The sequence below is a fragment of the Kogia breviceps genome, chromosome 1, assembly GCF_026419965.1.
Source record: "Kogia breviceps isolate mKogBre1 chromosome 1, mKogBre1 haplotype 1, whole genome shotgun sequence".
NCBI lineage: Eukaryota > Metazoa > Chordata > Mammalia > Artiodactyla > Physeteridae > Kogia > Kogia breviceps.
In genome coordinates this window covers 25,554,883-25,582,831 of record NC_081310.1, presented here as the reverse complement: position 1 = coordinate 25,582,831, position 27,949 = coordinate 25,554,883, and the positions used below count along the sequence as shown (strand labels likewise).

At 40.2% G+C, this 27,949-nt stretch overlaps 2 protein-coding genes across 19 annotated transcripts in view; one reads left to right on the top strand and one right to left on the bottom strand.

The window, feature by feature from the left end:
* The window catches only part of SMG7 (SMG7 nonsense mediated mRNA decay factor), a 74,322-nt gene extending 71,812 nt beyond the window's left edge, over positions 1 to 2,510 (bottom strand). For 9 of the 17 annotated variants that reach the window (XM_067029148.1, XM_067029127.1, XM_067029082.1 and 6 more), the window contains exon 1: positions 1,317 to 1,605. Coding sequence is in view for 7 of the 17 variants with exons in the window: in XM_067029159.1 (XP_066885260.1) it covers positions 1,317 to 1,345 (29 nt within the window). In the remaining 10 variants the exon portion in view is untranslated. Of the gene's footprint in view, positions 1 to 1,316 lie in introns of all 17 variants that reach the window. The other 8 variants (XM_059074798.2, XM_067029122.1, XM_067029139.1 and 5 more) reach the window with 4 other exon arrangements.
* The window catches only part of NMNAT2 (nicotinamide nucleotide adenylyltransferase 2), a 205,329-nt gene continuing 178,556 nt past the window's right edge, over positions 1,177 to 27,949 (top strand). Inside the window, exons 1-3 of one of the 2 annotated variants that reach the window (XM_067029188.1) lie at positions 1,177 to 1,482; positions 4,124 to 4,256; positions 5,464 to 5,568. The gene's annotated coding sequence lies outside the window, so the exon portion shown is untranslated. Of the gene's footprint in view, positions 1,483 to 3,447; positions 3,517 to 4,123; positions 4,257 to 5,463; positions 5,569 to 27,949 lie in introns of those variants that run through there. The other variant, XM_067029196.1, reaches the window with a different exon arrangement.

Below are 27,949 nucleotides of genomic sequence, written 5' to 3'. Positions count from 1 at the left end.
CACACTACTCAATAAAACAATTACTACTTTCAAAAGCAGAACAGCTACCCTCATGTATCACCTAACTACAAACCTTCTCTTGAAATACATGCAGGGATCCACTCACACATCAATACTTTCACTTCACTAAACAGCTAAAGTGACTTTTCTGCTCGTTTCAGACTTCTACTCCGTCCAATTCCCTCCTCCACAAGGTATGAAACCACTTTTAAAATCATTTTCCCATAAGCCTGCCCTTCTTAGTTCTGCTACTGAAAGACAAAAAGGACCCGTTTCTGTATCTTCCTTCCCCTTTTCTAAGCAGTGGCAACTCCCCAATTAATCCCAGGCTCTGACAATCTTATTTTTCTCTGTCATCAAGATTTTGAACCTCGTTTACCTCTACCGCCAAGCTCTTACTCTGCATCCATGGAACCTTCCTAGCTGCACAATAGCTGGTGCAATATGCTCTCGCCACCATGTACTTGGTTCCAATGTGTCTGCATCTTCTTCCTCCTACAATGTGTGTCAATCGCCCCCTTAACCCTCCGCAGATACACATCACATACTCTCACACTCTGCCACCTATACGTCACTCTACCTCGACATACAAGTTCCTTACACCACTCTTAATGAATCCACACGACTCTTAGAATGGTATCTTCCGACTGCACTGATTCTAACCCAGTTTCTTCGGGGGAACCCAACCGCATCCGTAGTGCCTCCTTCTTTCCTCACTTCCTCACCCATTCCCTTCTTTATGCCCTCCACCCGCACTCCGCCAACTAACTACAGATGACATTATTCCTCAGTACTTCCAACCCCAGAATAAAGAACAAATTCCGGCTTCCTGCGGTCTCCCCCTCCTCTAGTCCTCCCTCCCCGGCCCCGCACACACCCCAGGCGTGCAGACTTCCACCTTGTCTTCTCCCCATTCATCGCTCCAATCCCACACACCACGTTTCCCCGCCACCGGGACCAGACACCTCCACACCCACCTCCACTCCGGGTCGCCGCCGCCTCCCCCCAACCCTCACTAGAGAACCCGCGACCCGGGGCGCGCGCACACACATTCTCACGCTTCCCTAACCTCCTTCTCAGCACCGAGACTAGCCGGCTCCGCTGGAACTCAGTCCTGCTCGCGGGGGCTAGGCACCCAAGAGTGTGCCTGCTCCGCCCCCTCCCGCTGATCCTCGCAGCCCCCGCCTCCCTGCCGGGGAAGGAGAGGACACAGCAACTCCCCCGCCACCCCGGACATACCACCTCTGTGTCTGTTGCTCCATGCACCAACCTTCGGCCCGCTCCCCGCTACGTACCGGGCCGGCCTCGGCACTCACCGGAGATACTGCGCGCTCTGCAGGCTCATCCTCCGCCGCCGCGTCTTCCCGCGAAGCCTCTGTGGGTCTCTCAGGCTCCTCGCAGCGGCCCCACGGCACCGCGGGTGCTGGCGGCCGCCGCCATCTTCCTCTCCTCCGGCTCCTCCTCGCTCGGCGGGGGGTGGGGGTGAGTGAGGCGAGGGGGAGGGAGCGGGGAAAGCTGCTCTCGCTGCTTCTCCGGCCCGTGGGGCTCAGGGACACTCCGACCCGGGAGGGGGGAGGGGGAGGGAAAAGGGATAGGGGCGGGGGAAAGAGGAGGGAGAAGCAGAGGAAGGAAGTGAGGTCTCTCTCGCGAGATTTCAGCGGCGCCGGTCCCTCCGGGTGATTTCCGCCTCTCTGTAGCGCTCCCTCTTGGGGTCAGTTAGCAGTGCGGCGCCTGTGCGGCTGCTGAGCGGCCCACTGGCGGCGACTGGCGGCTTCCGGCCAATCCACCCCGCTTCTCCTGCGCAAGGGGGCAACCCCAGCCTCACCGGGAACATCGAGCTCAAATCAACCGGGAGTTACACTCAAAGTCTTCCCCCGTCTTTGCACTCCACCCGATTTCTCTCTTCCTTTTTCCACTCCTCCACTCTTCCCTACCGGAAACGACGCCCCTTCCTCCTACAGTTCCGGCCGCCAGTCCCTTGTCTCTGGCCTGCCCTCGCACCCTAGAGTGAAGCTAAGGACCCCCTCCTCTTTTCTGTGGCCCCACCCCCTGCACGCTGGGAGGCTGTTGGAGGGGATAGGGTGGAGCCCAGGGAAGAAGAGAAAAGAAACCAATCGGATTGGATAAGCAGCTGCCAAGGCAACTGGAGGCTGTAGTTGTATTGTCATAGTAACTAATGTGTGCAGACAGAATGATCCTCCCTTGGCGCGTGGATTCCCCGGAAAGTGCCCAGGGTTCCCCTTGGCTTCCCTTCCATTTAAAGGCCTCCCCCAGGTTGGGAATCCGGGTAGTTCTCCTGGGCGGAGAAGTTCATTTTCTCCTCCCTTTCCCTTTCCCGCAGCAATGGGGGAGACCCCGAGGCATTCACCATGGGCTTTTCCACCCGCCTGCGGGCGGGAACCACCTCCATAGTTTTCCTCTCCGTGCCGGGCTCGGGGAGGGCTGGGCCTACGCAGAAGATGCTGGGCCTGAAGGCTGGTGGGCGGCGGGCTGGAGCAGGCTAGGCGAGGCGGCGGCGCTAGGCTGCGAGGCTGGCGAGGGGTTTCCCCACAACTGCCTCCGGCTCTGGGAGGCGGGGTCCCGCCAGGACGGGGTCCCAGAGGGAGGAGAACGGCACACGACTGCCGAGGTCCCTTTCCTGCTGACGGGGACATACGACTTTCCCCGGCGGGTCTACCCCTTGCTGAAATCCCCCAAACCCCACCCCACACACACTCTTGGAGACCTAGCCTCCTGCGAGCTCCCCACGCGGCCTAAACGAGCCACCTCCTGCCGCGAGGAGGCCAGAGTAAGTGGGAACTCATCTTGGAAGGCTAACAAGTGATTTTTCAGCACTTAGGGGACGTGGCGAGATGCTCACGACCGCCATCCCTCTGTGAGGCACCCCCCAATGGGAGTCCCCCTTTCTTATAAAAAACAGACCTCCGAGTTCCTTTCTCCTTTGCAAACTTCCTCCTTCTCTCAGGCGTTTGTAGTATTTTAGAACTTGTCACTATGTATCTTTTGGGTTGGAGAGGAAAACATTGGGTAAAGTAGTATCAAGAAAAACCTAGATACTTGAGCGAAGTTCCTATGAAGGCTTCTAGGAAAAGGATTTTCATTCTTAGGACGAATCTTTTTGAATGTTTATTATATGTGTTTTGTCTCATGTTTGAGGCTAAAAAAGCAGAATAACGTAAATGGGCTCAATAATAATGAGTGTGTGAGAAGTAGCTGGAGAAGTCGTCGTGTTAGTGGTTTAAAAGAATTATTTGACATTTTACAAATTATATTTTCCATTCGTGTTGTGGAGGCGTTTCAACAGCTGTCCCAAAGTACTTTAGGATGTATAACGGTATAAACCCCTCCAGGAATGCAGCCCTCACTGGACAGTTAAAATCAGAATTTTAATGGGCTATTTTGGTTTGACTCGGTAGGAGTACCTGATTCCTTTTGTCTTCCATGCTAGGTGAAAAGGCGCTATCAAAATCCTTCTCTGAGACCGCACCTATTGAAAGACTGGGCCAACGTCTATGTGTAGGTTTGGAGGAAATGAAAGTACAAGCTACTTTGAAATAAATCCCAAGGACAGATGATCACTAACGTCATAGAAACTGAACTCTGCCCCTCGTGCTGCATGCGCCTACTGTAATGCGGTGTGACGCGCGGTGATTGCAGCCGTACATTAACCCGTGTCGTCCTTCCACCCACCGAGGGGCCGCCCACTCATGGGAAAGAGAGCCACCTAGTGAAAGATTGTTCTCATCTCTGGTTTAGGATCCGGCTTTTCGTCAACCCTGAGAGCCCAAGGATGGAGATTACTACTACATATTACCTAAAATACCTTAGATTTTCTTCCTGAAATTTATTGGTTGGATTTTTTTAAAAGATCTTAAACAGAATAAAAATTTTATGTTGTGTAAAATAACCACTCCCTTAGTAATCATCCTAATAACACTTTTTATGTCTGTGCTTCATATCTCCAGTCAACAGTATATAAGCATATATCATGACCCACCTGACGATCTAGAAAAATATTAGTATCTTCTCATTTTGGAAATAAGGAAACTGGGGTTGGAAAAAATGAATCCTTTTGTTGTGTTGTTTGTTTGATAAACATTACTGAGCATTTATTATATTTCAGACACTGTCCAGGTTACTATGGATACCACCATGGAAGAGACAGGGTCCCTGTTTTGGAGGAACCCACCTTCTGGTAGAGATACCAGAGAATAGAGACATGATTTGGATGCAGTATTATGGGTGCAACAGTTAAGGTAAGAACAAAGTGCTTTAAGTGCACAGATGAAGGTCAGACATATAAGCAATCTTTATATTTTATAGCAGCTTTCCTAATAATGTTTCAAGATTCTTCAATAGCTTTTGTGTCCCTACAAACTAGTTAGAATAGTAACATTTAATTTTACAGATTGTAAAACATTGATGCCCATCTTGAAAATAACTTTAAAAAATCAATAGGATTCAGAAAAATTATGACCCAAATTTACATATTGCTTAATGTACATTTTCTAATCTCATCTCTTTCTACTAGTACCCATCAACAGATTTGTAGAATACAAGCATCTTTCTGCAATATTATTCACCTTTTCCTCCCTGCGGATAAAGATTACATCTAAACCAAAAGAAATTATAGATGAGAAGCTGTTTCATTTTGTTTAATCCTACTTAATCTTAAGTTTTTCAGTTTATGCCTAAGTGATTTTATTGAAAGACCATAAGCTAGGAGACCTGAGTGTGCACCCCAACTCTGCCATCTCAGTCTCTGAAGTTCAGTTTCTTCCTTGACCAAAATGGAAACATTACCTATTACAGCCTTCCTGTGAACTTTAATGATAATATAGGCGACTGACTATATGAGTGCCTGACATAAAACACTGGTACTTGATGAATGTCAATTTATTTGTTGCCCTCTTGCTCTTATATCAAGCTAAAACTAATAATTTAGAACTACTGCAGCATAAAATTATTTTTTTAAATAATAGTTTATCTAGTCTTTGTCTGTAATACTCATAAATCTGACCACACACCGAAATTTATTCTTATTCAGTGCTGAAAGATAGATTTCTTTATCCATGACACTGAATACAGAAAAGAACACAATATCAGGACATTGTGAGTCAGATTCCAGAAGGTTGAAACTTTTTAAAAACCTTTTATCACTAAAAGCAGCCTAATATAACCACATTTCTGCCCAAGTAAACAGAGTGGCCAGTTTTCAACCTGACACCAAGTACTTGCCGAGATGCTACTCTTAACATTGCTATCAAATTTACCCAGAGCTTTGGTAGCCTAATAATTAATACATAGTAAACCTGCTCCCTTTTTATAATACACATCTCACCTGTTCCATGAAACCTTAACAAGCACTAATTTATTTTAATATTTAACCTACATATTCTGATTGTTTGCCAATCATGTGTACAATAGGTACTTAATGTGTTTCTATTCTATTTTCAATTGCAGTATTGAAGGACACAATGTATATGAAGCTGGCCCTTGTTCTCTTCATTACTACACCTCAGGTGTGGAGCTAAGTGATTGAATCAAGTGTGGAGCTAAGTGAATCAAGTAAGTAATTCATTCTCTTTAAATAGTGAGATACAAATTGACATTAAACTCAGGTCTCCTGTTGCTCAAGATTTCTCAGACTAAGTGTCACCAAGTGTGAATTTATTCATTCATTTCTAAGAAGGAGGCACTGAGCCTCCTCCAGAACAGTCAGGAAGCATTGCAGTCCAAGATTTAAGAGAAGAAACTTCTGGTTTGGGAGACAGTGAGGTGAAAGAGAATGGTAGTCAGAGCTAGCTAGCTCTCCTTCTCCACTCCTAATATTTACTAATGGAAATCTTATTAATCTTCAAGAATTTCTCTTAACTCCCAATAAGAAAATACCTCTGGGAAAGAACCACACCTTAAAATCCTATCTACTAATTTAATGGATGCAGGCCATCTGGAGAAGACAAGAAGAAAAGCCCATAGGGAAGACTGAAGAGTATTAAAAAAGAAAATTAAAACCTTAGCCTCTTACACTCTATATTGTCCAAAGGCCTTGGTGTTTACGGATCTCTTTACTACTCCAAGCACAGTACTACTGAGACCATCTTGGGTCCATAGTCTAAAATCAATGTATTTCATGTCAAAATCTGTTGTATTACCCAGAAGCTGCCATTTTTTCTCTTAAAACACCCCACTAAAAGAAAAAAAAAAATCTTTCCCTATTATATAGTCTCTACTTTCCTAATTTCTGGAGGGTAGACAACTATTTTTGAGCACAGAGAATGTGATACTGATATTGTCATAAATCTGCTCTTCTTCAAAACCATAGGAAACCACATGTGGGCACACACGCTCATACACACATGCATGCCTTCCTCCTTTCCCTGCCTTTATTATTTTACCACATCTATTTTCAATTCAAGTTAAAATGTGATATAGATGAAAAGCAAAGAAACTCAGGACATATGTTTCAAGGCTTACTTGGGTACTTATATGTACCCAAGTACTGTTCTGCTTTGCTTAACTATCCTAGGGTCTTTTCTATTCACAGAAAAATTCTACATATTATAAACCTAGATAGTTTGTCCTGCATTTATAAAAATTCTTAATATCATTGCACTACTAGATATGAGAGCATATTCCAGAACAAATTAGTGAATTAATATATTCTTATAGTCTACATTTTAGCTATTTTAAGCTTAAACATTTTTTAACATTCCTGGCTTGAATTTTCCATTGGCTTTCCATTGCCCTCAGAATAAAGTCCCCAATCCTTAGGGTGACCTATGTGATCTGGTCCTTGCCTGCCTCTTCTCTAACGTTTCCTGAAGTCAGCACTCTAGCCACAGTGACCTTCTCTCAGGTCCTTTAATGGGTGGTGTTCTCTTCTACTCAGAGCCTTTACACAAGCTGTTCCCTTATCTAGATAACTCTTCTTCCTTCTTACGCTTCAAGCCTAAACTTGAACTTCTCTGGAAAAATCTTCTCTGCCCCACCTCCCATCAAGCTAGGTTAGCTACACCTATTACATATTCCCATAGCACCCTGCCCGTCTTCTTCATGGCATTTGTCATATTTGTAATTATTTGTTCAGTGTCTGTTGCCTCCAGTTGGCTGTAAGCTCTGCAGTGCAAACACTGTACCTGTTTTGCTCACTACTGTATTATCACTCCCCTAGCAGGGTGGCTGATACAAGGGTGCTCAATAAATGTTTGTTGACTCAATTAATCTTGGGAAAAAAAGTAGAAATTTGGACCACGACTTTCATATAAATGCTTAAAATTTCTGACGACCTTCCTATGGAATATAGATGTCGTTACTAAGCAATAAGAAAAGCACTCTGGGCCTTCAACCCATCTGAGGAATCTATTGTATTTAACATGATGAAAGTTTTAATTAGATGCAATTTACTTAGGCAATGAGTAAAGAGCACACATATGATTATGGGTAACTCATCAATTATCTCACTGCAAAGTCTTGTACTTCAGTGTAGGAAGAAAGTCTTCAGTGTCCAAGTCACTTTTATTTAACCTTTATGTTTTCTAATTTGGGAATAGGGGAAGCAGCTAACTCTCTTATTATGTGGCAAAAGAAAAAACACGGCTGGGGAAGATGGCAAGAGAGAAGACAGATTATCACCTAGGTTGGAAAATAGGATAGAAAAAGTAGATGTAAAAATTCAGAAAGAAAATTGGATTCGAGCATAGAATGGAAAGCTCAGTGATCTTTGTGTTTCTCACCAAAAAAGTGTTTATAAATTCTGGCCTTATTATTGTTAATTTTTTTTCTCCTGTAATGGGATAGGGCTAAATAAATTTAATGTAAGTTTCTTAAAGAAAGGGCCATTTGCAATTTCAAAGTAAATGGGATATTTAAGTTATATTTCTGGAGGCAGGCATGTTCTCCAAGTTCAATTAGATAATGTGTATAACATACCTAGGCTGTGCCAGGCACTTAGTAGGCAGTCAACAGGTGGTGCTGCTCTTGTTATGCACGTAAGGTAAATTAGAGCTTCACACACTCAACTTCACGTTCTAATTAATGTAGATTAAACTTGTTTTTTTTAATAAAACACAGAATGTTGTAAAATTGCGTTTGGAGAGAGAGAGGTACACAGCACGCTGCCTTAACACTGTATGACTAGTTGTATCACGTGACCACGTATAAACTGCCAAGAGAGAAAACAGCTTTCATCTACTTACAGAGAATGTCTCAGTTCACTAGGAGTTTTATACTTGGATGAGATGAGATCCAAGATCTGTCGAAACTGAAGGTTAGGAGGCTCATAAGGAGTGAAACCACCTGCTTATGCTTTCCCCGCCCCCTTTCAGACTGACATCTCTGGCAGGCTCTTCAGCTCACTCTCTCTCATTGTCTTGCTCTCTCAACCACTGCCTGCAAGCTTTCCTTTATGGTCCCCAAGGTGATCCAATCCTTTGTCCAAGAGGATGTGCATGGTTTTAGTTCTTTAATAATGGCCCTATGGTAAACCTATAAGGCATGCCAACTATTGGGATGCCAACACTTCCAAAATGTAGGTGGCAGTGGCCTGGATGTTACAGAAGGTAATTAGTTTATAGAAAGCAAAGTTAAAAATTACTTTTCTGTAAGTATTTGTGGGACAGCTAAATTGTAGCATTAAAGCACAATAGGAATTTTAGGTAAAGAGTTTAGGGTCTATAAGGAATGGTCAAGTGATGATCAATTCCTATCTTTCTCTGCTCTTTCAAGACAAATCTAAATCTAAACCGATCTTTTACTTCTGGGAACCTTAATCTGGTTGTATCCTGATACTAAAGAGAAAGCTTGATGAGTTATGGATCTTCTAGAATTTTAGTATTTATTTACTCACTTTTTCATTCACTCAGTCATCAAGAATATATTGCGAATTTTCTATGTATTGGGTCACATGCTAGTCACTGGGGTGCAAATGGTGAACAGTACAGTCTTGCTCTCAGGATTTAAAGCTTAGAGGAGAATTATGGGGCAGTTATACTATGGAGTGATAAAGCTGTTATAGGTCTTTGGAACTATTCCACCTGGAGATCAAGTGAAGACATGCAATCGGATAATCCACTTAAGTGTCCTGGTCAACTGCGAAGTCGTTTAGAATGAGATTTTGCAGAGTTAACTTTTTCAATTTCTATTTCCCAGCAGCAAAAGAAATATATATAGTTCAACCGCCAGAAAAGTGATGGAAAACCATAACTGAAAGTATTCTAGACTAAAATATGCCTGAAAGATACAAACTATGTAACTCTACGTCATAGTTATATTTAAGTTAATACAACTTATATAAGTTATATACTGCAGTATATATAAAGTATAACTCTGACACAGAATTGCATAGAAAATGGGCAGAAATACAATATAATACTAAGAGCAATTGTTTTTGTGAGGCAGATTATTTATGGGTGGCTTTTATTTCTTAATATTTTTCAACATCTCCCACCAACCGAAAAGCTAAGTAGATTTCACTGTTTTGGCTGTTGTTGGGAATTTCATTGTTTGTCATTGTTTTTAAAGAATACCTGAACTATCTGCCAAGTTACAGAAGCCCGAGAGCAACATTGGAAACTGAATAGGAGAAAGATTAAAAATAGATGTAATAGGTTTTCACATACTGGTGATTGAAAAAAAAGACTTCATTAGAGACAATCCCTAAGGCATTTCCTGTGGCTCACTCTAACACAATATCAGGTACTGATTCTTTCGTACAAAAGCTGATGAGAGTGGTCATCTTTGAATACATCATTACTGACCTTCTTTGGCAATTTTGGATCTACTGGGAACCATCATAGCCTGAGAAGGATGAAATGCCCTAGATGGGATTCACAAAAGAATCACTTTATGTAATAAAAGTCTAAAATCAAACCTTTACTTAACCTTTTTGCCTTCTCTTACCTGTATAATTCTCTTCTCCTCCCTTAACTTTAGGTCACACCTGACCCCTCCCAGTTGTATAACAACCTGCATTTCCTCCTTTCTCTGGAATGTGACCAGTCAGGAAACTCAACATTTGCTTTTTTTTTTTTTTTTTTCCTATTTATGGGTGAGAAAGAAAAAGAGAGGCAGGAAAACTGAACTGAGAAAGAAGCAAGAGCAGGGAAAGAGAAAAAGAAAACTATAAAGTCTGGAGGAAGAGAAAGAAGAGATGCATGAGCAAAGAAGCACACTGCCTGGTAGTAGTAATAGTTGGTAGACACTTATCTATTAGAATCTACTTTCCATGAGAGACGCTAAGAAATGACTAGATCCCCAGCCTGAATTAAAAACAAGAAAGGGACTTGGCGACCTCTGAAATATACTTTCAGACTCAGTAATCTCTATCTGCTGAATAGGACATCCCTGGTTCTTGCTGCCTGGCAAGTTCGGGATGGTTCCATTTAATGATCCAGTTCAAAAAGGCTGATATAGACCATGAGAAACTTTGTATTGCCATTTTAAAAGGTGATATTCTCCAAAACAAAATATATCATATGAATTTGACCCTTGGGTACCATGCGAGTGTTACCCTTCTCTTACCTCTTACCCATATGATAAGAGTGAAAACACCAATTTAAAACAAATCATTACAAAGCAGTGCAGTCCAGACAGCTGTTAAACTACTAGACACTCCTCTTTTAGCCCTTAGGTGATTTTAAGATCACTAGGAACCTTCTAACTAAATCTAACAATTGTAAGTTTTTATTCTTTTAAACTTTCTGTTCTGCTGGATAATACTAATATGTTTCCTTTACCAAAAATATTTTTACCTTGAATCCAATGACATTTTAATTTTTTTTATTCTACTACCTTAACCTCATCTTTAATTCATTATGCTGCTATCGCTCTAGTGGTATGTAATAAATACTTGGCTATAAATATGCCATAAATGGAAATATAATGGCAGGACTTGGTCATTTATTGGCTGTGAGAGATGGAGAGGGAGAAATCAAGGAGACTCCCAGGTTTCTGCTTGGGAAACTGGATGAAAATAGAAAACATAAGAGGAGAAATAGTTTGGAGAGATGAATGGATGTGGAGATAATGATTTTGTTGTGGACATGTTGAACTGTAGTTGTCTGGAGTTGAGAGATCTTGAGGATCTTGAGAACTTGAGAGAAATTTGAGCTAGAGTTGTGAATTTGGGAGTCATCAGCATGTAGATGGTAACGAAAGATGCTTGAGTGGTTTCAGAAAGCTTGCCTATAAAATGAGAGAGCTAGGAGAGGTTTTGTCTTACGAAGAGGTGAGGCCTTCGGCAGAAAGGATTCAGGATAGAAGAATAAGAGATAAGAGGCTGAGTAGTTAGGAAAGTGGCTTCTGAGGAAATGGGAAGAGATAGACTTTCAGGACACAATGGCAGAGATGGAAATCTCTTTTCCGGTAGAATAATAAAGAGATGGTAAATTGTGGAGTTTCTCCCCCCACCCCAATGTTTTCTTTTGTCCCTTGCCCTTTAGGATTTTAAAACTTCAGGTTACAAAATCACATAGGCTCTGAAGAATTCAGGACAAAGACTGATGATTTAAGGGTAAGGCTTTCAGCACCAGAATATATTAAAAGTTCCTCAAATTGATGAACACAGAAAATCAGAGAGGAGAGAAAGAAACAAAGGGACTTTGTGCTCTGCCTCCCACCCTTCGCCAGAAGCCAGAGGAGATTTGTAGAGATTCTTAATAGGTTTCTGGCATTTGAGAACAGAAGAAACCTCAATCCCTATTACTGAGTAAAGCCAAAGAAGGTAGCAAGACCACAGAGTTCCTCGCATCCAGAAAGACAGAGGAAAATAGTCAAAATGGTATTGTGAGCTATGCTTTGAATTTCCACATGTTCTCCAAGAATTCCAATCACAAAAACTTTTTTTTTTTTAAATTAAGAGACGTCTCTGGGTTCATTAACAAGATAATCATCTCTAGGTAACAGAAATGAAAAAGCAACACCACTAGGTTAGTAAAGCTAGAGCTGTGGCGCTGGTGGTCTTCTGGGTCTGGAAGCAGGTAGAAGTTGGCTAGGAGTTTGAATTCCTCCGAGCAGTGGGGATCAACAGCACCCCATACAGGGTGTGGCCCATTAGGCAGGCTCACTGTGAAACTGGGATTTGGGAAAAGCTTCCAAATGATTTCCACCCTGACCTAGAGTTTGAAAAACAAAATAAATAAACAAACAAAGCCCCTACCTATCTGTGGTAGTGGAAGGAAGAATAGAAATCAGTGTACACAGGACTTATGCCAGTCTGCTTTCCTGCCTTAGAGGACAGATCTGTTATCTTCCCCAATATCCCTGAGGGTCAGGAGTCCTGTGACACCTAGTTCTGGACTAGGGGGTCTCCGGATCTACATGGAGGCTACCCTAAAACAGCAAATGGAGTGGAATAGGTAGAAAGATAAAGCTACCATTTAAGATAAGCTGCAAATTACAATTCACACACAAGGCAAGTTCATGCTAAAAACATTAACCAACCTCTCAACTTAGTTTTGTTTAATTGATCTGTGAGTTTCTAATAAAATAATATTAAAACTTCCCAATATTATTGTTGATCTACTTTTTTTTCCTTATAATTCATTACTTTTTGTTTAATTTCATGGTTATATGGTTAGCTGGATAGAACTTCTTGGTGATTTTTAAATTTTTATCATTTTAATATCATTTTAATCATTATGTAATGTCTTTTTATCCTTATCAATACTTGCTTTAAACAGTTATTTTATCTGATACTCATATTCTACTATAACTTTGTTTTTTGGTTAGCATTTGCTTGCTAAAACTTTTTACTTTATTTTCAACCTTTCTATGCTATTTTTTATTTATTTTTTTTTGGTAGTATGCGGGCCTGTCACTGTTGTGGCCTCTCCCGTTGCGGAGCACAGGCTCCAGACGCGCAGGCCCAGCGGCCATGGCTCACGGGCCCAGCCGCTCCGCGGCATGTGGGATCTTCCCGGACCGGGGCACGAACCCGTGTCTCCTGCATCGGCAGGCGGATTCTCAACCACTGCGCCACCAGGGAAGCCCTATGCTGTTTTATTATTGCCACATCTTTTGTAAACAGCAGGTAGCTGGGTTTTCTTTTTTATTCCTGACAGTCTCTGTTATTTAACTGGAAAGTTCAATTCATATGAGTATGATCTATTTAAAATTACCTCTACCATCTCTACCATTTACTTTTGATTTTCTGTTTACAATGCTTTCTCCTTGTTTTATTCGTTTGCTTACCTTAACTGCTTTTGTTGAATTTATAACTTTTCAAATTCTCTTACTTCTACCTCTGCTAATTTGGAAACTGTAGATAATATTTTGCCTATGCCATAAGCAGCTACTCTTAAATTTTTTAATGTATACTTAACTTTATTTTCCTAACAATTTATAGTTTTTAAAATACAACTATCCTTCTGCCCCAACAAGGCTGTGTTTTAGCTACCAAATGTATTGAGCAGTTATTGCTATCTAGAATTTTAGTTCCATATTTATTAGAACATAACATAAAAGTTACTATACAATCAATGTATAATTAGATTTATCAATCTAATTTATCAATTTTTGTGTTTACCACTTGTTTCTTTAATACCACATTTTCATTGTGAACTCACTTTTCTTTTTGCTGCAATACATCATTTAGTAATTCATTCAATAAAAATTTATGGTTGGGGGCTTTCCTGGAGGTACAGTGGTTCAGAGTCCGCCTGCCAATGCAGGGGACACGGGTTCATGCCCCTATCCAGGAAGATCCCACATGCCGCGGAGCGGCTGGGCCCATGAGCCATGGCCACTGAGCCTGCGCGTCCGGAGCCAGTGCTCCGCAACAGGAGAGGCCACAACAGTGAGAGGCCCGCGTACCAAAAAAAAAAAAAATTTATGGTTGGTAAACTCAGTTTTGAAAGAAAAGTTTTCTATTTCACCATAATTCTTGAATTATAGCTCAGCCAGGTATAGAAATCTATGTTGCCAGTTATTTTCCCCTCAGTGCTTTGGAATTATTACCATGTTGACCTCTGGTATCCTTTGTTGGTGATGAGAATTCTGTTGTCTTAATTATCATTCTTTTATGGGTAATCTATGTTTTTTTCTTTGGTGGCTTTTGAAATTTTCTCTATATTCTCAATGTTAGGCATCTTCACTACAGTGCATCTGGATATGAATTCCTTTTCTTTTTTTATTTTTTTTTGTATTTAATAACTGCTTTTATTTCAAAAACTTTAGAAAATTCTTAGTATCATCTCTCCAAATATGACTTCCACCATACCGTTTATTCTCTTCCTAAAACTACTAATTAGGTGCATCCTTCATGTATTCTATGTATTGCTATGTAACAAACCACTCCAAAACATAGTGGTATAAAACAATAACCATTTTATTAATCTCCAGGATTCTGTATGATAGGAATTTGGATAGGTACTTCAGGGATAGCTTGACTCTGCTTCATGATGTCCAGGGTGTCAAATGAGAAGACTTGAACAGCTGGTGGTCACTTGAATGGCTGTTATTTTTTCATTCACATGTCTAGGCTACAGTGACAAAGGCAGGACTCTACTGGACCTATAGACTGGAGTACCTACACATGACTTCTGCATGTGCTTTGGGTTTTCTCACACTGTAGTGGCCTCATGGTAATCATACTACTTCCATGGCAGCTCAGGGCTCCAATAGTGACTATTCCAGAAAACAAGGCAAAAGCTACATAGACTTTTATTATCTAGGCTCAAAAATCACAGTATCACTTCCACCTTACTTAGTCAAACCTGCCCAGATTGGGGAGTGCAGGGTCTAGACCCATCTTTTAATAGAAGGAGTATCAAAGAATCTGTGGCTGTAATTTTAAACTGCCACAATACAGTTTAAAATACATGCTATAACAGGGAACTATATTCAATATCCAGTGATAAACCATAATGGAAAAGAATATAAAAAAAGAACGTCTGTCTGTGTATAACTGAGTCCCTTTGCTCTACAGCAGAGATTGGCACAGCATCATAAATCAACTATACTGCAATTTTTAAAAATAAATAAATAATAAAATATATGCTATATTCTACATGAATTCCTTAGATTAATCTTCTAATTCAATAATTCTTCATAAACTGGGAGAGGGTAATCCCTTCACAATGTGTATGTTTATCAAATCATCACAATTGTACACTTTAAATGTCTTATGATTTTGTCAATTAAACCTCTAACAAAGCTGAAATAATTCATTCTCTGACTGGAACGAGTTTAGAGTTTATCTCATTGAATATTTTTATCACAATGTCTGTTTTTCTATTTAGTTATTTTTCATTTTCATCTTTCCTTAATTCACATCTTCTTGTTTCTTAAGCTTTTAATTTTTTTTAAGGTATTTTATTTTCTAACTCTTTGAATGCATTTATTGTAAAGTCATTTTAAGATTACTTGCCAATATGGACTTCTGTTCCAGTGGGAATGGATCATCTTCAGGGAACAGAGATTTCTATAATATTTTTTAAATTGAAATGTAGTTGATTTACAATGTTATATTAGTTTCAGGTGTACAGCAAAGTGATTCAGTTTTATATATATAAATATATATTCTTTCTCAGATTCTTTTCCATTATACGTTGTTACAAGATATTGAATATAGTTTCCTGTGCTATACAGTAGGACCTTGTTGTTTATCTATTTTATATATAGCAATGTATATCGTTAATCCCAAGCTCCTAATTCATTCCTCCTCCCCTTTCCCCTTTGATAACCATAAGTTTGTTTTCTATGTCTGTGAGTCTATTTCTGTTTTGTAAATATGTTAATTTGTATCATTTTTTTAGATTTCACATATAAGTGATATCATATGATATTTGTCTTTCTCTGTCTGACTTACTTTACTTAGTATGATAATCTCTAGGTCCATCCATGTTGTTGCAAATGGCAACACTTTATTCTTTTTGATGGCTGAGTAATATTCCATTGTATATATGTACCACATCTTCTTTATCAGTTCATCTGTCCATGGACATTTAGGTTGCTTCCATGTCTTGGCTATTGTAAATAATGCTGCTATGAACATTGGGGTGCATGTATATTTTCTAGTTAGAGGTTTTGTCTTTTCTGCATATATGCCCAGAAGAGGATCATTTAGTAACTGTTTTTAGTTTTTTAAGGAACCTCCATACTGTTCTCCATAGTGGCTGCACCAATTTACATTCCCACCAACAGTGTAGGAGGGTTCCCTTTTCTCCATAATAAATGCTGGAGGGTACCCTCTCTAGCATTTATTATTTGTAGACTTTTTGATGATGGCCATTCTGACCAGTGTTAGGTGATACCTCATTGTAGTTTTGATTTGTATTTCTCTAATCATTAGTGATATTGAACATCTTTTTATGTGCCCATTGGCCATCTGTATATCTTCTTTGGAGAATATAATATATTATATACCCACATATATAAAACTCCTCCATCTAACAAATAGAGAATTCACATTCTTCTCAAACACACATCAAACATTCATAAAATTTGACCAGATATTTTGATGAATCACTATAGTACAGACCACATTCTGTGATCAGAATTTAGTTAAATTAGAAATTCTCATATGTTTGAATACTTAAAAGCACATTCCTAAATAACTCATGATTTAAATAAAAAATTACACACCATTTAGAAAAGAAAAACAAAGAAAATACATGATAAAACTCGGATAATACAGATAAAGCAGTCATTTGAAAGAAAGTTATGACATTAAATGCATTTATTAAAAATTATTTCAGGGGCTTCCCTGGTGGCGCAGTGGTTAAGAATCCGCCTGCCAGTGCAGGAATCACGGGTTCAAGCCCTGATCCGGGAAGATCCCACATGCCGTGGAGCCACTAAGCCTGTGCGCCACAACTACTGAGCCTGCGCTCTAGAGCCCATGAGCCACAACTACTGAAGCCTTCATGCCTAGAGCCCATGCTTCACAACAAGAGAAGCCACCGCTATGAGAAGCCTACGCACCATAACAAAGAGTAGCCCCCACTCTCCGCAACCAGAGAAAAGCCCACGTGCAGCAACAAAGACCCAACGCAGCCAAAAATAAAATAAAATAAAACAAATTTTAAAATAAAAAGTTATTTCAAATGAATGAACTAAGCGTTTGCTTCAAGGACCTGGGAAATAAATAGAGTTAACCTCCCCAAAATACCGTTGATCAGTGAATCCAAAAGCTGGTCCTTTGAGAACACCAATAAAACAAATTTCTAGCAAGCCACATTGAGAAGAAGATAGCACAAATAATATTAGAAATTCACCCCTGCACCTGGCGATTTGGGACCCATGGAGTGGGGACCAGGCAGTATAACGCCAATGGGGCTGCATTTGCCTGCACATCCTCACCAAGCTGCTCAGCCCCACGAGTGTCCAGCCTTAGGACCCATCCAGCTGTGGGGCTAGATGATGTGACTCAAGGTTATGTCATCACCCCTGAACAAATTTTGTAAGAATTTCTCTCTCGAGTTCACCCAACTCCTTTTCTGCCTCTGCTGCCGCCATGGCACCCATGAAAAAGCTTGTGGTGAAGGGGGGCAAAAAAAAGAAGCAGGTCCAGAAGTTTACTCTTGACTGCACCCATCCTGTAGAAGATGGAATCATGGATGCTGCCAAATTTTAGCAGTTTCTTCAGGAGAGAAAGTGAATGGAAAAGCTGGGAATCTCGGAGGAGATGTTTTAACAATCGAAAGAAGCAAAAGCAAGATCACTGTAACTTCTGAGATGTTAAGCATCCCATTTACAATTACAATAGAAACAATAAGATGCCCAGGAATAAATCTTACAAAAATGTGCAAGACCTTTATGGCTAAAATACCAAAGGGGGAATAAAAGATTTTTAAAAAAATTATATAATACTAAATTCACAGAAAAATCAATACCATAAGTATTATGATACTCCACAATTAAATGCAATTTCAATCAAAATCCCAACAAAACTTCTTTTGTGGAATTTGACAAACTAATTCTAAAGTTAATTATAAAGAGAAAAGGTCTAAGAAGAGCCAAGACAATTCTAAAAAAACAAGGAAGTGTGATTTATTCCTCAGATAGGAAGATTCCTCATAGAGCTATAGTAATTAGATGGTGCAGTGTTCTAATATGAAGGAGAGCACTGAAATAGACACAGTGTGTATGGGACCTTGGCATATGATAGAGGAAGCATTATAGACCTAGTGAATTTGGGGGCTACTGACTTTCTGTACTGAAAGAAACGAAATTAGATCACTATCTCATACCTTATGCCAGCAGTTCTTAAAATTTTTTGGTCTCAGAACTCATTGACACTCTTAAAAATTATTGAAGATCCCTCAGAGTTTTTGTTTATATAGGTTGTATCTGTCGATATTTACCAAATGCTATTATCTGAATGTTTGTGTCCACCCCAAATTCATGTGTTGAAATCCTAAAGTCCCCTGTATATAAACGAGTTCCTTTCTGAGAGCACGTCCATAAGTCCAATTTGTTCTTAAGTCCAACAAAGTTAGCCTACGTACCCAACTAACACAATCGGCTATATAGTCCTGCACTGTAATAGGTTTATAATACTTTTCATACAGATAATACATTTTAAAAAAACAAAAAATAAAACAGTTTTAATCTTATAGTACAGTACCTTGAAAAGTACAGTAGCACCATACAACAGCTGGCATACAGGGGCTGGCATCAGGTGAACAGGCAAGAAGAGTTACTTACTGGAGAAGGGAGAGGTGGTGGAGATGGTAGAGCTGAAGGGTCATGAGCAGTAGGAGATGGGGGGACTTCCCTGGTTGCTCAGTGGTTAAGACTCTGAGCTCCCAATGCAGGGGGGCCTGGGTTCCATCCCTGGTCAGGGAACTAGATCCCACATGCATGCCACAACTAAGGAGCCCACCTGCTGCAACTGAGACCCAGGGCAACCAAATAAATAAATATTAAAAAAAAAAAAATAGGAGACAGAGGGCAAGCTGCCATTTCACTCATGCCTGACATTTATGGAATGCACGTTCACATCTTTGAAAGTTCACAGCTTGAAGGTTTGTATGTAGGGGACTTACTGAATAGCACTTCCCTCGATGTGAGAATACAGTGAGAAGCCTGTGACAAGAAAGAGGTTCCCTCAACCAAACGTGCTGGCACTCTAAACCTCAGATTTCCAGCCTCCAGGACGGTGAGCAATAAATTTCTGCTCTTTATGAGCTACCCGGTCTGGGGTGTTTTGTTGTAGCAGCCTGAGCCAACTAAGACACTATATTGAAAATTAAAAGTAAGAAATGTATAAAACATATGAACAGATAAGCACACATTCCATTAGCCATCAGAGCGATGACATCATCACATGTCTTGTACCCTCTAGAAAATTCTGCTGCTCATGAGAGAATGAGAGTGAAAAAAAGCAAATAATGTCTTAGGATTATTACAAAAATAGTTTTGGTCTTGCAAATCTGAAAACGTCTTGGGGACCCCCGGTATCCCCATACTACAGTTTGAGAACCACTGCTCTAAACTAAACTCCAGATGAATTAAGGACCTAAACCTGGGACGAAATAAAAACTTTATAACTATTAGGAGAAATTATAGGTGCACACATTATGACCACAGGGGAAGGAAGGATTATTTAAACATTACATCAAAAGCACAAATTATAATAAAGGAAAAGCCTAATAAATTTGAATACTCCAAATTTAGTACTTCTGTTTGATAAAGTATCTCACACACAGTATTAAAAGGAAAGCCATGGTCTGGGAGAAGATAGTTGTAACATATATATCAAAGGATTAATATTCAGACAATATAAATTACTTTTATAAATAAGAGAGAGACAAACAACCTGACAGAAAAATAGGTAAGAGAACATATGCCCAACCTCCCTAGTAATCAGAGAAATATAAAGCATCCATCAGATTGGAAAATATTTCTAAAACTCACAATACCAAGTGTTGACTATTAGTTATATGAAAGCGAGAAATCTTACCTACTGCTGGTGGAAGTGTAAATTGGTACAACCATTTAGAAGAGCAGTTTAGAAATGCCTTGTCCGGTTGAAAATGCACGCGTTCTATGATCCAGAAACTCCACCTCTAGATACATAATTTAAAACAAATGTTGAAAAATGCATGAGGATACTTTGATTCATTGACTGAATAAATGTTTATCAAGTTCCTACCTGAACCAATCATCATAAGTAGGCTTTGGGAATAAAAAAGTGAACAAAGACTGCTCTCATGAAACTAAGTGAAACAGACTTATGGAGATATATAGATTAGATGTAGATAATAGATATTTTATAAGCATTAAAAGACATTATTAGAAGAAGAGTCTGTGTACCAGTTCAAGGAGGGTCCAGTACCTTGAAACAAGGCTTAGCAGGGTAAAGGGATGGGGGATGGAGGTGCTATTATAGGTGGGATGAATCGGGAAGGCCTTCCTGAGAAGGTGAATTTTAGGAGAGACTTAGAGAAATGAGGGAGCGAGGTCCATGTTTAAGTTCTGAGGAAAGTACATTTCAGGCAAGAAAGCATGGCAAACACAAATGCTCTGAAGCAGAAATGAGCTTGGAACATTGGAAGAAAGAAAGCAAGCCCATAAGGTAAAGTGGAATTAGCACACGGGGTAGGATAGAAAACTATTGCAGTAGTAGGAGAGAGACATTGGTGGCTCGGACTTGTTTAAAAGTGTTGAGAAGTGATTGGATTCAGGATACAGAACAGACAACTTGGTGATGGGGATTTGAGATATGAGGGAAAAGTTTCAAGGCTGAGGGAGGTTTTTGGCCGATATGCCTGGTGAAGCCATTTACTCAGACAGAGATAATTAAGGAGTAGCAGAAGGTGAAAAGGGGCAAGAAAGGACAGTCACCACAATTTCGTTGATATTAACAAAACACTGGAAATACCCCCAAGAATGAATGTATAGGGTGCTGACAAAGTCTGGTATATTGATTTGATGCAATACTATACTATACAGAAGTTAAAATAACTACTAACAATACATGGATGAATCTTGAAAATACTCTGCAGCATCAAATAGCACATTATATTCAGTATGATACTATTTGTAAACTTCTTTTTTAACATCTTTACTGGAGTATAATTGCTTTACAATGGTGTGTTAGTTTCTGCTTTACGACAGTGAATCAGTTATACATATACATATGTTCCCATATCTCTTCCCTCTTGCGTCTCCCTCCCACCCTCCCTATCCCACCCCTCTAGGGGGTCACAAAGCACGGAGCTGATCTCCCTGTGCTATGCGGCTGCTTCCCACTAGCTATCAAGTTTACATTTGGTAGTGTATATATGTCCCTGCCACTCTCTCACTTTGTCCCAGCTTACCCTTCTCCCTCCCCATGTCCTCAAGTCCATTCTCTGGTAGGTCTGTGCTTTATTCCCATCTTGCACCTAGGTTCTCCATGAAATTTTTTTTTTTTCTTAGATTCCATATATATGTGTTAGCATACGGTGTTTGTTTTTCTCTTTCTGACTGACTTCACTCTGTATGACGGGCTCTATGTCCATCCATCTCACTACAAGTAACTCAATTTCATTTCTTTTTATGACTGACTGATATTCCATTGTATATATGTGCCACATCTTCTTTATCCATTCATCTGTTGATGGACACTTAGGTTGTTTCCATGTCCTGGCTATTGTAAATAGAACTGCAGTGAACATTGTGGTACATGACTCTTTTTTTTTTTTTTGAGGTTTTTTTTGTTTGTTTGTTTGTTTTTTGTGGTACGCGGGCCTCTCACTGTTGTGGCCTCTCCCATTGCGGAGCACAGGCTCCGGACGCGCAGGCTCAGCGGCCATGGCTCACGGGCCCAGCCGCTCCGCGGCACGTGGGATCTTCCCAGACCGGGGCACGAACCCGTGTCCCCTGCAGCGGCAGGCGGATTCTCAACCACTGCGCCACCGGGGAAGCCCGACTCTTTTTGAATTATGGTTTTCTCAGGGTATATGCCCAGCAGTGGGATTGCTGGATCATATGGTAATTATATTTTTAGTTTTTTAAGGAACCTCCTTACTGTTCTCCATAGTGGCTGTATCAATTTACATCCCCACCCTATTTGTAAACTTTTATAAAACAGATACCAGATATTGGTTTTGGCTACAAATATATAAAACAAAAGCATAACAACATGGACTAGATTTGTACCAAATTCATGTTATTGGTTGTCTCTAGGGAATGAGGGAGAGAAGGGAGTGAAGCTGCAAAGGGCACATAGGGGACTTCCCCTTTACTGTACTGAAGGAAAATATGGAAGAGTAACATTTGTTCATTTTGGGTAATAAGTACATGGATGGTTTATATTATCAAATGTACTTTTGAAAATGTGTTTTCATGAAAAAAGGGCAAAGAAAGGCTGAACAGTGTCTAGTAGGAAGATGGGCCCAAGTCAGTCCCACGCTTCAGTGGAATGACTTCAGGAGCACCTAAAGGCCTGAATGAGTTGACAACCCAGCAGCATCCAGCATGGGCTGACAGATGGCTTATGATGGTGATCTACTGGCTTCCAGTGCTAACAGACAGTGGCTGCAGTCTACATGGCGTGGGTCCCCAAACCATGTCCACACCCAACCCCTGCCCATAGCATAAATGCAGTACCCAAACTGAAATTTAAATACAACCCAGAGAAAGGGAGAAAATTGGTTAAGGTTATATTTCTGCCAATGTCAGGATGGACATTGAGTTTATGCTGCATTTTTATGTTAGAAAAGAAGAAAGCAGCACGGGGAACTCTACTCAATTCTCTATAATGGCCTGTATGGGAAAAGAATCTAAGAAGAGTGGATATATGTATATGTATACTGATTCACTGTGCTGTACACCTGAAACTAACACAACATTGTAAATCAACTAGACTCCAATAAAAATTAAAAAAAAAAAAAAGAAGAAGAAAGCAAGGATGAATAGTGATATAGATACATTTCTCATTGAGAAGAAGACTGGGTTGTCTTGGGTTGGGAAGGAAGAGGCACGGGGAGGTGACCTGACAAACTGAGAGAATATGTGTGGCAAGAATAATGAAATGGACTAGCGGGAAGCCCAGGAGCTGTGGTTCTGGTGAGGGGTATGAATTTACAATGAGCGATGCTGAATGGCTCCAACTGGCTGTGACCATGGGACTAGGAGAGTGAAGGTGGAGCCAGCTGGGGTCTCCCTCCTTTTCTCCTGATTTATATTTGGCGATCTATACAAGAAATGTTTTCTCTTTATTTTACAAACTGTAATTGTGAATGCTGGCAATTAAAGTACTCTGACCATTGTTTAATACTTCAGATATCGGCAGGATTACAGGAATCGTGACTCTAGAAAATCCGAGAGAGGTTACAGTCTTCCCCCTACTTCCAAAGTGTCAAGGCCAGAATTAATGTGTCTATAAGGACCCCTTGGTATAAAGAGTCTTTAACTTTTTGAGGTAACCTACTTAAATCTCAATCACTTTTGATTTAAGATCAACTTATTATTTTAATCCAAGACCTCTCTGCTTAGGGACAAGTTCTTGAGTTCAGTAAGATGAGGAGGGAATTCCCTGGTGGTCCAGTGGTTAGGACTCCGTGCTTCCACTGCAGGGGGCACGGGTTCGATCCCTGGTTGGGGAACTAAGATCACACAAGCTGCACGAGTGTGGTCAAAAAAAAAAAAAAAAGTAAGGTGAGGAATTCTGTCTCATATTACAAATGGAAAAGATAGGGAAATGCCCTTTACACTTATCCTAAGTTGTCACTTCCCTAACTATCTTTGGTTCTCAGGTTATAAAAATATACACAATTTGGGCTTCCCTGGTGGCACAGTGGTTGAGAGTCCGCCTGCCGATGCAGGGGACGCAGGTTCGTGCCCCGGTCCGGGAAGATCCCACATGCCGCGGAGCGGCTGGGCCCGTGAGCCGTGGCCGCTGAGCCTGCGCGTCCGGAGCCTGTGCTCCGCAACGGGAGAGGCCACAACAGTGAGAGGCCCACGTACCGCCAAAAAAATTTAAAAATTAAAAAAAAATATATATATATATACACAATTTTCCCCAATCAAATTGTCAAAGATCAAAGCATTTGATAAAATACTGATTTAATAGAGATTTAAGGAAGTAGCCACTTATACATAGTTGGTGAGTATATAAGGGATAGAGAACAATTGGGAAAAATCTTTCAAAAGTAAAAATGTACATATCCATGGACACAAATTCCATTTTTAGGTGTTTATTCAGTGAGTCTACTAACGCAATATAGTTAATAAAATGAAAGATTGGCAACAATATATCCCTCAGTAGAATGATGAAATAAAATAACACAGGCATTCAGGGAACACCACACAGCTGTTAAAATAACCAAGGCAGTAGCTCTCCATATATTAATATGGAAGGATATTTAAGACATATTGATAAGAGAAAAATCAAGGTAGAAAGCAGTATGTATAATATGCTAGCGTCTGTGTGAAAAAGCAAGTATGTGTATGTTTGTAAACACATAGAATATCCATGGGAGGATATTTAAGAAACTGGTAGTAATTGTTGCCTCTGGAAAGGAAAACAATCACTGAGGGGCAGAGGAAGGAGGGAAACATCCTTTTAACGGTGTGCTGTTTTGTGTCCTTTGCATTTTGTATCATGTGAGGATGTTATCTATTTACAAATAAACAAAAAAATCCACAGCCCTGCAGATAGTCATTTATTTATTTATTAAATGTAAATAGATACTCCCTTACACTTAATGTTATTCATAAAACACTGCACCAGCAATTCTTGGACTATTGAAAAGAAATATACCACACAGTCAAGCATGGCTTCATCAAATAGAGCATCATTCTACAAATTAATTTCCCTTCATGTAAAGACAAGAGGTGACTTCTTAAGTGGTACAATCTGTGGATCATTAAAGAGCCATCTAACCCCAAACATTTTCTATTGTTAACTTCCTCCAGTTCTGGAAACCCCTACCGTGAACTTTCTTTTTTGGGATAAAGGCACTGCATTTTCAGCAAGCCCTTTTTATGTTGCAAATGCGTAACATTAGGTAGCATTAGGGTGGATTTACTCATAGTAGTCCCCTAGCAGAAAGCAGTTCCTGAGGAATGAGGTTGGTTTTGGTGGGAGGGAGTTAAAAAACAAAACAAAACAAAAAAACCTCTGAGGCTTGCAACTCTGCAAGGGAAAGCTTATAGCCTAGAGATTTGCCAAATGATAGTTCCTGGGTAGTAACAGGCATTATAAAGGCACTGAGCGTTTAGGAGAAATGGAGAAAGCATGCATCTCTGTAGAGAGTGCAAATATAAACCCCACCCAGTTTTCATGAAGCAAGTATAGTAGCGTGAAGCCCTACACTGAAATTACAGGAAGATCAAAAGTCACAGTAATTGGGTATAGCTTGACAAATGCCGGTGTCCCTCAGTATTTTTTTTTTTTTTTTAGGGATAAGAGTAATATAACCTGTTATGAAATAGTTTCACACACATAATCTACCCCAATATTAAACAATATGTGTTCTGAATAATAGTAGCCTCTTTGGATGTTAATAGATGTTGCTAAATAATGTATTTTATCACCAAATAAGTTTGGGCAACAGTAGTTTAACAGAAGTTTTTTTCTTGGTAAGACATCACAGACCCTATAACATGCAAGTATGTATTTCCCAAAGGGGGGAAAAAAATGCAGTGTGTCCAAAATTAGCTTCCCACAGATCCTTAAAAAAAAAAACCAACAACAACACAGCACATCTTATGAACTCAAGCTATGCAGGACAGTGGGGGATAGTTGATCCTTCCTATTCCTACCCTGGCCTCCCATTTCTATCCTGATGATCTCTTCCATCTTGTTTTACCTTACCCTCCCCTGCATCATTACATATGCTCCATTATGATGTCTATACTTAGAAAATGTTGATGACATCAAAAGTGGTGATGACCTTCATGCAAAGTGTCCCTTGCCACTTACTGCCATATTCCTAGACACGGGTACAGTAGGAGTCTCTGCACTTTCTGACCGGTCACCATGTGTAACAAGACTCAGAGAGATCAGTGTCCGATTGGAGCAAGCCTGAATGTGACATCTCCTTGTCAGTGAGGCCTGTTCTTTAGGTGTCATGGTGCTCTCTGTAGTCTGGTCTTGCCTTCTCTTAGTCCTCAAAGACTGGGTTTAGGGCTTCCCTGGTGGCGCAGTGGTTGAGAATCCGCCTGCCGAGGCAGGGGACGTGGGTTCGTGCCCCGGTCCGGGAGGATCCCACGTGCCGCGGAGCGGCTGGGCCCGTGAGCCATGGCCGCTGAGCCTGCGCGTCCGGAGCCTGTGCTCCAAAGACTGGGTTTAGGGCTTGGCCTTAGGCTTCCCTAAAGCAGTCATAGTGCCTTTTTCCACTCTTCCATGTTTGATCACCTAAATTCCTAAATTCTTAAAGGCTAAAATTAAATTTCATTAGCGTTAAAAACGCCAGACCATAGAATGCCACCCATCTCTGGCCACTACAAATGTGACATGACTTGGGAGTGGGATAGCTCCGGCCAACATATTTTCCAAGGGTAAAAGATAGCAGTATTGGTGGCACTGCTGGTCTTTTTCCTCAAGAGAATCTGATTATATAAATGTAAAATCAGAATAGGGCTTACTCCAGCCCTTAGTGTCCATCTGAACATTTTATCTTATTCAGAAGAATTACGAATCCATCTCTAAAGAGCTTTGAAAAATAATTTGTCTCTACTGAAGTCTTGGAGAGGTAGCAAAGTGGTGAATCATATAACATAACAAACAACAGAACTTTAAAATCCTCCTTTTCTGTTTGTTTCCCCCAAAACACCCACATCACAGAGGAAATGCTGTCAAAATGCCTCTTTTCAGCTTTTTAGTCACTCCCCTTATCTCTCACTTGTCTACTTTCTCTTTCCACTTCCTCTTCCTTCAACATGTTTTCCACTGCAAGTAATTTCTTACCTTTTAAAAAATTAACATAAATCACTTTAGCTTCTCCTCCAGCTATTTTTTCTAGCTCTTATCACCCTTTCTTCCTCTACCTCCCCCCACTTAGCCCATTAACTCAACATGGAAGCTGGGGGAGAACAGGAGAGAGGAGATAGTTCTTACATGTTACACTTTTCTTCTGTTATATACATATACACATAACATGTTATATGTTATGATACATATTTAATATGCTATATGTATTATATAATATATGACATATGATATAATATATAACATATATATGATATATTATATATATATATATATATTTTTAAAATATATAATATGTGGAATGTCCAGCAGAGCCTCATTATAACACACTTCACCACTTTTCCTGTAAGACTGCTAACTTAATGTACCAATCAGGTATTTTCTGATACTCTAGTAACTAGTTCTCTTTTCAAAGTTCATGCCCTTTACTCAATTTCACAGTATAGTAAATGGCGTTCTAAGGAGTCTCTCCAAAGATTGTGTAATTAAGCTGAGTGTGATTAAAACAAATGGACAGAATATCCAGGTATCGGTCATTTATATAAATAAAGCCAGCCATCTGTCTATCTTGCTCTGGTCTCACGTGGGAAGACCCTCTGATGTTTTACTTGTGCTCAGCAAGATAAGGAAAGCACTAAGTAGGAACTAGGTCAGCTGCCTTCCACTGCTTATCCCAGTCATCAAAGCAAATTTCTTAGGCTTAGAAGTTTTGTGTGTGTGTGTGTGTGTGTGTGTGTGTGTGTGTGTGTAGGCTTGTGTGATTATTCTCAACTTATTTTTTGGCTTGCATATCTAATTTACTGAAAGAATGTTTCATCTGTAAACTATGCAAAAACACATATCTAGGCTGAGTATAAGATTTTAGAATCAAAATTAAGAACTTCTTCAGAGAGAAAGAAAACTTGAAAAAGATAGAAAATGTTAGAACATACTTCCCGATCTTCCTGCTGCTTGATCTTGGTCAGAGTGAAATCAGGATTCAGTGGTGAGGACCACATTCTGTTGCCATGGGAATGATTGTACTGTCACAAATTTAGTACTATGACTTCATGGTGAAAAGGAACAGATGGTCTGGAAGAGAAT